At 30.8% G+C, this 12,693-nt stretch overlaps 1 protein-coding gene across 1 annotated transcript in view; it reads right to left on the bottom strand.

Annotated features, from left to right (window-relative positions):
• LOC134726614 (uncharacterized) overlaps positions 1 to 12,693 on the bottom strand; it is a 37,045-nt gene that overhangs the window by 18,755 nt on the left and 5,597 nt on the right. Inside the window, exons 6-15 of the mRNA XM_063591024.1 lie at positions 11,325 to 11,430; positions 10,843 to 10,959; positions 9,495 to 9,630; positions 8,715 to 8,895; positions 7,100 to 7,376; positions 5,736 to 5,922; positions 3,915 to 4,126; positions 3,211 to 3,443; positions 2,825 to 2,978; positions 370 to 548 (exon numbers count right to left, since the gene is read on the bottom strand). Coding sequence (XP_063447094.1) covers positions 370 to 548; positions 2,825 to 2,978; positions 3,211 to 3,443; positions 3,915 to 4,126; positions 5,736 to 5,922; positions 7,100 to 7,376; positions 8,715 to 8,895; positions 9,495 to 9,630; positions 10,843 to 10,959; positions 11,325 to 11,430 — 1,782 coding nt within the window. The remainder of the gene's footprint in view (positions 1 to 369; positions 549 to 2,824; positions 2,979 to 3,210; positions 3,444 to 3,914; positions 4,127 to 5,735; positions 5,923 to 7,099; positions 7,377 to 8,714; positions 8,896 to 9,494; positions 9,631 to 10,842; positions 10,960 to 11,324; positions 11,431 to 12,693) is intronic.

Below are 12,693 nucleotides of genomic sequence, written 5' to 3'. Positions count from 1 at the left end.
TGCTATTTGATCAGGGATATTCCGTTTTTGAATATCCTTTCGAGTATGGTACTTTTTTCAGTGGATGTGCAACATGTTATTTATTTGCCAAATAGTTGATTATAGATTGTATTGTCTTAATTTTTACGGTTTAACAAAACTGCCACGAATTCACAAGATACAATTGATCTCAGATAAGAAGACTAAAGCTTAGTTACTACTACAAATATATTGTCATTTCAGGAATGTATGAGCAAATGCCGATATTTAGGGGAGACGACAAATAAGTATAATGATGCAAACAGTTTTGAAGGAAGCTAAAGAGCCATGAGACCTGCTGTACTTTTTTTCAGCTTAAAATCTAAAAGTACTTTGACTATTTGTTAATACCTTGTTTAGGTTGTCAGTCATGAAATCACGCCCAACAGATACGTAATACTTGTCTATATCAGTATGAAGATCAATGAAACCAAGTAATGCTATATTTAGACGGTATTCCGACCAAGTCATCCATCCTTGTCTATGACGTTGAAGGTTTGCTGCATGACTTGTACTGATGGCAAACATTCCTTTCATCAAAAATATGATATCATAATTATTATGAATAACACAATAGTATTAGTTACATAGAGTGTTAGAGGCCTGATACGGTATATATGAGGCCAGTAAATTCCATATAGGGTAGGAAAGAAGCTTGAATCCCCATATCAAATCTACTGACCCCATATATTCCGTATTACATCACTAGCACACTATGTTACAAATTTATCTTACCGAATATTTTAATACGTGGTATTTATACTAGTGACCTATGAAAGTGAACACTTTAGTCTTATATACCGTTAGCATTTAGAAACTCCTTCCAATCGTCATGCCAAAAAAAATGCCAACAATAACAACTTGTTAGCTTTAAATGTGTTATAAGAATTTATTTCAATCTTTCATCATCAATTCCTTCGTCTGTTGAAAACTTTAAGATTAAGATGTTTTATCAATACCTTTTTGTTTGTTAAAAGGGACGTTACACCGCTACTAACCATGCATTGAAATAAGCCCCGCCTACTAACTTGATATTGAATATAAATGGTCTCCCCGTAGTTGCTTTTGAGCAATCATATTCCTAGAATATTATAGGAGCTAAGATAAAAGGTGCCAGGGAAACGATTTTGGTCAAAATATAGCTGGTTTTTTTAACTTACTGATTATGCAATCTATATACTAAGAGGTTACATCAATGTGATGAATCGGTTTCGGGAGACTCACATCTTTTGAATATTTGAAGATACTTTGTAAATAACTACAGTATTTGAAATTATAAACAATGATAAACAAGACGTAATTAAAGCTAACAATGTCACACCAATCTGTACCGATACAGACTCTAAATGTCCTCCTTTATACGCCAGAACTCATGGTGGTGCTCCTAATTAAAGAAGGCTCATACGAAGAAAAGAAGATAACAGTTAACAACCATATGCGAAAATAAACTATCAATCGCTAATGCTAGCACTGCTATGAGAAACCAGTAGACAGGAAGTTAAGAGGGCATATTTGTCAGAATGTATCACATTTATTCCAAATTTCAGTAAGCCTCGATTGGCAGATTAAGATAAAATGCGACACAAATGTCATTCTTGGTCATTATGCGTTTGAAGTATTCGCCAACTACTACGAAGTTGGCAAGAAATAAATAAAAAAAGTGTATCACATAGAGAAGAAAGTTGACTTCACGGTCGATATCAAAATCCGGGTATTTCTGATTATTAAATCATACTAAAATATATATGGACGGATGACAGAAGAAATCAGACGGACGGATAGACCAATAACACCCATCATAGATACCTAGAATTAAGTCGTTTACCTCAGACGCGGTTTTAACCTGCATTAAATTTTGAAAGGCGGTACTGACAAAGGAGTAGGTCCGGTAAGGACCGATTATGGCCTCAAATTTCAATTTCATCTGACGAAAGATTTTGGACACTTTTTAAACACTCAAATGTCTATTAAAGTTGACTCAATTAATATTTGTGAAAGATTTTCACTGATTTAGTAATCAAAAACGGTCCGATTCAAGATCAAATATGAAAAATCTACCAAATATGACAAAAAATGTCACTTTTCAAATGGTTTTTGTCAAAAATGAAAGTGGCCGCATCCGTGTTCATCCTCAACCTTAATCTATGTTATGTATTATCATCAAATACAACTTATATATTCAATATAAAGGAAGAACACGAATGCGCCCACTTTCGTGTCACACGAAAGCCGTCAAAAATTTAACAAAAATGCTAGCTAGCGCTAGAATTGTGAAGATTTCAGTAATTTAACATGACTTAATGGTGCTAGTACCCAAAAAATGTGCATTGTATAAATAGCTCATATTTATGTAGCCGAAGCATTCTACTGTGAAATGAATAACTAAAATTTTACATTTTAACAATTTTGTAAGATGCTATATCTTGTGGCCAAAAAGTGGTCTTACTGAACCTACTTCTTTTGTTAACAAATTTTGAAAAAAAAAAACTATATTTCAACCTTTACACGCTAAGTTTACCTTATATGTTTTTAGCTATTCATTTATGTCCGTTTTAGTAATATTGAATAGAGATCTATACATCCTCAACTTTTAAAGTTTTTGGTTGATACGGTACTGGTGAGGATTGCTCTGGGAAAATGCGTCGGACTCACCAAATAATATATTATTAATTCTATTACAACTATACCAACTCTCCACATTTATTTCCAATTATTGATTGTGCTCGATTATGACATCTGTATATTCATATTCCACGTACCCTTGTAATATTATACACATGCAGTTGCAAAAAAATCATTTTCTTACCGGAAGAAGCTGGCGTGCTATCTACTAGAATTTTATCTGTTTCCGTTTCTGTACAGATCTGTGCACCATTACATACTATCAACTTTACATAATAAGAAATCCCATCATTTAAATCCAGACCAGTCAATGTATATTCTCTGGCTATACCATTCAACTTTAAAAAATAGAGAGAAAAAAGTGTGAAGTAAATAACTTTAAACTTTGTTTTCATATCTATTATTTTATTGTCATTACTATTTCTGGTTTTTAAAATGTTGATGAATCTTTATAGTATTCTATATAACCTTTGCTTGTTAGTTTGGTCGTTATAATTTTAAATCCCGTACTAACAGTTTAATTTAGCTTTCTTTACATAACATGAACAAATCATAATTAACAAAACAAACCATAGTTCTAGATGTGTTTATTTCACCATACATATGGGATGACAAAGACAAGTACTGCCTATGTATAGAAGATTGCACATCATCAACTCTCCATTGGAGCCTCAGTGTGGACCTCAGAACAGATGTTCCTTCTACTATTGATCCTAAATCGCGAGTAAAATATGGCTTTTCAATTACGTCAGGTCCTGACATATCAACTGTTACACCATTAGACGTTGACTCAGAATAAAGTCCTAAATTAAAAAAGAAGGTAAGCTATATTAAAATTGCAATTGAACAATAATTGCTTTATGAAATTGCATCAGCTTATTGATGAAAATCAACAGTTTGTTAATTCGTTATTGTTAAATTACTATTTAAAAGATGTATACAATTCTCAATATAAATCTTTGTAAAAAAACAGAAAAGAACTTAACAGGCATTTATAATCAAAAGTCGAAGAATGCCAGAAAGACTGTGCCCAAAAGAAAACAAAACACACTGAAAACTTAATTCCGTACCATACTTATTTATCACGAAGAGCGCGTGTCAACTAATTGGATGGGGGATGAGAAGTTTCTGCTTTACAAATGATAGCCGTAAAGTTTTTCATAGTATAAAGTTATATTTTACGACAAAATTAAGATATAACTGTTGCATCTATCTTTGGTCATTTTATCAAAGTTATATATATATATATGATTGTTTGTCACGATTTTTCTTACCAGCTTTATTATAAGCACGTATGGTTGTATATATCCGACGATTAAGATGTAATGGTTCAGGTAAATCTGTCAATAAAACCATATCATGTGCAGTTATAATCCTTGGTGGATATATATCACCCGATCCAGGTTCTGTTCCTACACGAATCACAAAGTAGTCGATCTCTGATTGAGCATCCGTGAATCCAAACCATTTTGCCGACAATAAATTTCTACCAAAAAAATGACATATAAATCAAAGTATTTAATCTGCTTTGATTAAATAATATACAATATACTTGGGATAAACTATGAAGAAATGAATTAAACATAAATTTAACAATAAATTACTTTAACCTGCTACAATGGCAGTGAGGCATAGGAAAATACGTGTCGTTTGAAGACCATGAAGCTAAATATTCCGTTGGAGCAGCTATTTACGTTCACAATTCAGAGAGGGTACCAGTATTATGATTCATCAAATTAAATTTAGGTCCTTGTGAAAATTGTTAGCTCTGTGGAAAAAAGTTGTCGTTGAAAGATCAATATTACCGATTTCACTGCACGAGTTGATAAATTTGAAATTTGCTTAAAAAATTTATAAACAAACAACATGCAAAACATAAAAAACCCACATCGTAACGGTAGCAGTAAGTCTTGTTGAATTGATAATTTCAATGAAGATTACATGGCTCCTTATTGAGATTTGTCATAAACTATGATTCACAACCAATCAGAAAAAAAATCGCTTTAATTTGTAGAGTTTGTTAAAAAAAAATAGAATTCGAACAAGATTCAAGAGATTTAAGATATGTCTATTAACAAGCATTCAATATGTTAGTAAGTATTAAGTTTTCTGGCCGACTAGCTTATTTTTTATCAAACAAATTGATAGTAGATGTTGTTTTGTTTTTAAGTTTCACGTTAGATGCAATAACGATGCTAACATTTAAGCGAATGTTTGCATCTCATATACCCTATAATTTGCAATAATAAACTTTTTAAGGCAAAAAGCTTTTAAAACTGTACATACTAGCTTATATTTAAACGAATAGTAAACAATAATAGACCTAAAACTAATAGTATACAATAATAACCTGAAAAAAAAAAAAATTTTTGAAACTAGTTTATCATTTCGTATTTCTTTTAATTAAAGAATAAATATAATATTTTTTCTGTCTATGAAGAAATAACATAAAAAAATTGGTGCACACTAAATGAAGCGCGTAGCTTCGAATAGACAGATAAAATATTACAGTTATTTCTTAAAATTTAATTCTAAATTCTATTCTTAACCTAAGTAAACCATGACAAAACGTTCATAACAACACGGTCACATGACTTAATTCTGTCTATGAGCTGATATACAATACCACGTCAGCCAATCAGAATACGTGTTATACATCCTAAATTACACTATTGATCTATATCGTAACAAGTTTTACATACTAGCTCATATTGAAACTGATATACTACCTTATTTTGAAACTAATAGTTAACAATAATAAATCTGAAACTAATAGTATACAATAATAACCTAAAACTAAAAAAAATAATAATTTTTAAATTTGTCTAACATTTTGTGTTTTTTTTTTAATGACATATATCGTAACACGTTCAAAATGAAAAGACGTCTGAAGATATATGAATATGAGAATATTTATATCTTTCTAAAGACAAGCACGAGTTATTTGTCAACAGATGGGGAATGTATATGGAGTTGTGTAATTAAATTTATTTTTGATATGAATATATATAATGTATTCCAAAGCATTCTTAAGATGTATCATATACTGAGTACTCACATCCCTAACTTGTAAATTTTTACTTTGTCTTATTTACCTTAATGATTGGTATTCATTGTCATGGACATTTGTGCCATCTTGTACAATACCAGGAACGGGCGGACTGTTATCTATGATAACACCATCTGATGTCACAGCAGTGCATAGGTTTCCGGTATTACATGCAACGACGGTACCGAAGTATTTGATACCAGCTTCTAGGTTGAAGCTATGCAGAGTAAAATCTGTGAAATACAATAAAGTTAACGGCACTTCGGTTTTATGCACCTTAAATTCATTGAAGAATTAGCATTTTCAAAATTCTTTACCATTTTTTGAAACAGACATTTCACACCAATATCAACACTGGTATTTAAAGTTTACAAGAAACAGATACTGATAAATTGTACCAAAATGAACATGCTAATAGAAACTTATAATGGCAATTATATATTTATAAGTGCTTCGAACTATATAATTTTACATCTTAAATAAATAAAAATAGAAACAGCCTACTTCAAAATGTTTTTATGAAAGACACAATGTTACATTTCTGTCAATTTTGATCCTCAAATGTATTTATAGACATTATAGACATACTTTCAATTATGTATAATAGCATATAATAAGTATTAACCAATACATTGTATAAAAAAAATGCAGAGTTCTGTGCAAAATTCGGTAATCAAATAGCAAATTCGAAAGCTCAAACACACCTAACAAAAGGGTAACAAGTGTCATATTCCTGACTTGGTACAGCCACTGTTTCATATAAAAATGGTGGATGAAACCTGGTTGTTTAGCCTGCAAAAACCGATATTCTCTGACAGCGAAAACATAATAACCGACTATTTTATTATCATGAGCAACACTTTTGTTGAAACTGTAATTTTTATTATTGTTTTATGTAATATCTATTGTTTGTATTTATTTAAGGTGCTACCTAACACTTCAGGGAGATAACTCTGTAAAGTCGGCTTAACGTTTTAATTACGTTGTGTTGTAAAAGGAATATTAACCTTCTCAATGATCAAAATTGGTGTTTGTCAAATTGCTATATAACCAGTGTATTTTTTCTGACAAAACGGTTGGTTAAACTTTTTTAAAAATTTTATATTTTTGTTAAAGTGTCAAAGTAAATACTTTGACACAATTTCATGAAAATTAAACGAGCAGAATTAATTTTAGTGAAAGTGTTAGGTACCACCTTAAGCGGTATTTTGCTATTGATGTGTCGAATTGTCTTCTACATTGGATATTTATTGTCCCTTTTGATATCTTTCTCTTCGTTTTTGTATAAATATTCTATCAAATTGTACTTCTAGTCTGTCATGTTGATCCAAAATACCAAACAGTAAGCAAGAGCATACCAAAGATTTATAATATATCTACAATAAATACTATGTATCTTAAAGAATATACCTGTATGTACGCCTACAGTTTGTTCAGTCATCACATTATTACAACCAGGACATGTTCCAATGTGAACGCTGTAGTATTTGATTACAGAATGTGGATCGTGGAAGCCTTCCCAGCGAAGAAACAGATGTGTCATATTTGTCTGGAAATCAGTGTCTTTCGTACTAGTGTGAATATTATCATTTATTCCATCATAGACATGGCCAGCAGTAGGCGGTGAAATGTCATATATGTAAGCCCAAGAAGACCTGGTTGTTGATAATTTTGCTCTATTGAATGCCTACATAAAGACAAGATAAGGTGTTACATACAGATGTATTCATCCATGTCTACCAATTAGTATCCCAAAATATGGGTCAAGCGCTGGAACCAAATATATATACATGAAATGTCATCTTAAAATCTGTAAATAAGTATAATGGATCCAAAAACAGTTAACTGATTGTTGTTACCTTTCTTTGCGATATCAATGAAAGTATCACTATAATTGAAATTATATATTCAAAGTAAAATGAAGCAGATATTAAAGAAACAGAAAATTATATTAGTTGATCAAATCTTAGACTTATTAATTGCTGGCAAACACTATTATAGAAAAATAATAAACGTCTTACTAGAAGAAAGATATCAACCAATATTATTATTTATTCAGACTTATATGGCCAGGGTACACTGTTTAAAGCTGTATATAACTATGTATAACGTTTTATAGATTTTTTAATAATTTGATAAATTTTAATCTATAATTTTTTTTTTGGAAAAATCGTACACAGAAGTCATAGCCATAAATTACACATAAATTTCCAATATCAGCCACAAGGATGATAACTGTACATTATTTGTCAAATGTATTGTCTAGCACAAGTGCCAGTAAATATGTTAACTGTTCAAAACTCATTGAATCCGTCATAATTTAGAGGTGAGGTTGCGGTGGCCAGTAGACGACTATTTATTTTTATCGTTGCATATTATCGTATGTAAATCAAATGGAAGACAATCTTATGAACACAATATTTCAAATATCTGTTCTGAAAAGGAATTAAATAAGAGACGATTCAGCGAGTCAATCAAACAATTATCAAAAGCTATGTTGTGTAGCCGCATTTGATTGAAATTTTAGCACGAAATACCTAAATATCGCCGCATTTCGTCTATTTTTACTTAAAGTTCATGTGGTTCAGAGATTTAACTCTATCAGATTTGGCTAAACAAAATCCTTTGTATGAGAAACACAGATTCATTCATTACTAACTGCTTAATATTAGATGCATAACTTTATGTCATATAAACAAATTATAGTAAGTGCGGTATTCATTAACCCGTTATCAAGATTACCAAAACGATTGATAAGGATAAATCGGGAAACCGACATGAGCGGTAATGTGGTGTTAATACATATAACAGCTTAGTGTTTATGCCACTCAATAAAACAAAACGGTGAGATTACTAATTATTAAATTTTCAACTATGAAGTCTACAAACTAATGTAATCATTGTTGGTTCACCTTTGGGCAATGCTAATGAATTAAATTAAAAACACTCGAGGACCATACGAATGATACCTTTAATGCTTTGTCAAAAGTAGTCGTGTTAAAAGATTGGAAATTAAATTATATACCGTAATCGTTATAAAGTATGGTTGACCTTCAGATAAAACATATCTGTCTTCCTGAACTGGCATCGCACACTCTTGGAATGTCATCGAAAACGGTATTATATCATCAATACCGCTTATGGATCCCACTCCCCACATAAAGTGGTCTATACCACTCTGACTGTCCATAAAGACGTTCTCCCAACTGAAATTTTAAAACAAAATAATATAATTTGTAAATATCTTTCCAAGCAGTATTAACTGAAATTTATGTTCACTGGTTTGCCTTAACTTCTGATATCTGATTTATAACATACTTAGTCGCATCTTAATATTGCAAAAGTTTCAAAAGTTTCGATTAAAACTCTATGATCTCTTTATCATTTCTTGTGTATCTTGGAAACCATTTGATTAACCTCCAAGATTGCCAATGGTCATATGACCTGATGTTAGCATTAAAATAACAATGATGTATAGACATGCACGTGCATTAGTACTGTTATTATTCTAGGACTATTTATTTACATGTCATAATTTAAAAACAAATGCAAAGAGAGAGAGAGAGAGAGAGAGAGAGAGAGAGAGAGAGAAATCGGTTGTTCTTTTTTAAAAATTTTATTTTAGCCTTAGAGAATACGGTATGACTTTGATAATACATTATAAATAGTATACATCGAACCAATGGTGTTCACAATAATATTAAAATATTTAATGGAATATAAAGAGTCATAACTATCTTTAATTGCATCCCTATTTTATGCAAATTTGATCACATCTGTATATTTCATTTATAAGTATAAATACCAAGCTTCGATTTCACTCAAATTGGAAAGAAGTCTTCCACTGATCGACATGGATTCTCCTGTCCATTCTGGAGGTGTTGTATCAATAGTTATTGGATTTGCTCGTATTTCTGAATATCGGCCAATTATGTCAAAACCTTGAGTTGAAATTATATAAAACCTATTAATGTTTGTTATTGGATACTGAGTGAAAACACATATACCACATTATATCTAAATATTTCCCGACTGATCTACAGTTATCCATTATTTTTCGTCAAAATAAAAATAGGTCTTTATGAAGAAGAAAAAAACAATGAACGATTTTACACTATGGTGAAGATTAGAAATGTACATATAACAATGTAAATTGGATAACGAACACAGTATTGTTCTAATTGCAGATAAACTTGGATGAGGTTGTATTTAACTGTGCTGGATTGTCCCTCCAGTATATTTCGCCCCTCTTTTATATGATTAGATTTTATTTGGTACTATCTAATTGCTAACATATTAAAGTACATTAACCTTATGTAATAAAATTCAGTTGAGATTAAAAGCAAAATTACAACAACAATATGCAATACATTATTAATTTATACAATCAGTAACTGAGAGTTTGTCCAAAGAATTCTACGTTTTCGTATGAAATCATGCCATCCTACAGAACAGTGTGCACCAATTTTTTTATGTTATGTCTTCATAGACAGAAAAAATATTACAGTCATTCCTTAATTAATTTTAAACGAGATTTCATATAGGTACGTTACAAAATGGAAACACGACCTCTGCGATAAATGTTTGAGATTCACTAGGAAATAAAACAAAATACATATGCATCAGTTTTTATTACAATCATTGGACATAAAGATCTTTTCTAAAAATTAGAGATATTTTAAACAACTCAACATAATTCTTAATTTCTTTAGACAACTTAAGAAGGTCACTGACATTTCAAACAGAATAGTTACCATACCTACATTTGAATAATAAATAATTCATATTGTGTCTGATTTATTTCATTGTGCACATAGATATTTCTCAAAGTGTTCCCGAGTTAACTTTATTAAAGAATGATATGTACATCTACGATGACCAGTTTAACTACATGTTATACACAACAACTATTATTTCTTACAGATTATGCGGTAAATGTGTGCATGCACAGCTTTATCAAAGTAACTGCAAATGTAAAATCACAAAAATACTGAACTCCCAGGAAAATTCAAAACGGAGAAAGCCTCTAAAAGTGTGTCATTTTGATGGACAAACGGAAAAAAATGACACACGTTTAGACAAATAAAGTTAAAACTTAAAGAGTTTCAGCATCATGGATATGGGATTCTTATCATCGTTTAAACAAAATTTACCTCTCAAAGTCACAAAATACTTATGACCCTTCTGAAGTTGCAGACTGTGGAAAGACATATGATTAGTAAGACCTACATTTTTTCCATCAATTAAATCGTTGCCACCCTCAATGGAACCTATGAAAAGAACATATCTAAATTTAAAATGATATAATTGTTAAATAAGATGTTAAATGTCTTTTGAAGCAGTGCCCAAGAAAAACATCCGGAACTCTAAAATCTTCTTCGACAAGATAATTTTTGAAACTTTCTGATTCAATCTATTTTTGGTTTTGTTATGTCGGAAATACCACAATATACGAACATTGTCTTTTGTGAAACTTCAAAATCAACCAATCAATTTCAAATGTATTCATTTAAAATAAAATCATTTGGAATGACAGAAAGATGAAAAGATTTTAAAAGTGGAAAAAATATCCAAAATAAACATTTCTAAAAGAAGAAAAAAAGTGTTTTGTAAACATAAGTGTATCTTTCCTTACCAATAGAAATTGAATATTGTCTGATTCCTGAAAATTGCATAGAATGATCTTGTTCTTCTACATCAATAAAGGAATCCCAGGCTATATAAAGATCAGAAGACGAAGTCTAAAAAAAAAGAAATAAAATTATTAGAATACGTGTTATAAAAGGTTCATCATCAAAAATTAAAGTACTGTTATACTTGACACACTTTTAAAGGGGCATTAGTTGTCCAATGATTCCGTTGTCCGATGTGGACTGCCAAACGATCACTCAACCTGATCTAATTATAAATACATGTAGTGATAGAAAACATGTGCAATTACACTTTTCTGGATCTATTTGGTTTAATAAAACAGATTTTAAAAATATGTTAATCATAGTGTTTAACTGTATACGAATATAATTTTTGGATTGTCTTAGTCAAACAAATGATGTGGCATGTACTTATACATTACGCCATTGTGTTATTGTGCTATGGTAATTTTTTGTAATCTTGTGATTCGTTTTCCTTTATGTGCTTTGACTATATGATTTTCTTTGTTGAAATATTTGAGTCTTTTGATAGTGATAAAGATTAAAACACAATCTTGGCTGCTGCATCCCTATTTTTACATTTTACCTATTATATTTGTTTGTTTCATTCACACATCGTTGTCAATAAACTGAATCAAATTCGACTGTAAGACAAAAGAGAGGTTTAGCTAGCTACAAAACTAGATTTACGACACCATTTTTTCTACATCAGGAAATGCCTGTAGGTTGCATTTCTGTAAATATTCACAATGTAATTTCCATAGGAACTCCTTTTACGGCTAAAACTGTACCACTTTTATTATGAAGTTTTGAAAAAAATCTTATCCTAGAATTGAAAGTTCATATGCACCACAATTTTTTTCAAAGGTCAAAATATAGGGCAGTGCGGCATATTTTCAACGTTTATATGCCCTGAACGTCTCAGAGTTTAAACTTACACTAATTTTCTTAACTACCCCTACCTCGAATGAAAGGTAACCATAGATTTCAATATAAACAATATGCACGTGTTTATTTAGTGGTAACATTCCCAAGTTCTGTCTCTGCGATATGGAACACAGAGAGCGTAACTGGGAACCAGTATGTAAACAAAATCAATTTTCTATGAATATTCAATTACTCCCCAAAAGAGGCGTGTTTTGAGCAACAGCTGTATTTACAAAGTGCAACCTGTACCAAGTCGGACATATGTCAGTTGTTCTACATTCGTTTGACGTGTTTGGGCTTTTCATTTTGCCATTTGATTTCGGAATTGTCGTTTACACCTTATGGTTTTGTTTTTTTGTTATTTACTTTTTATCCATTTTTTACTTTCAATGTTGACATTTTGTTCTTTTTAATAGCTGAACACAC

The sequence above is a fragment of the Mytilus trossulus genome, chromosome 7, assembly GCF_036588685.1.
Source record: "Mytilus trossulus isolate FHL-02 chromosome 7, PNRI_Mtr1.1.1.hap1, whole genome shotgun sequence".
Taxonomy (NCBI): domain Eukaryota; kingdom Metazoa; phylum Mollusca; class Bivalvia; order Mytilida; family Mytilidae; genus Mytilus; species Mytilus trossulus.
Note: the sequence above shows the minus strand (reverse complement) of the source record. Positions and strands in the feature narration are given on the sequence as shown.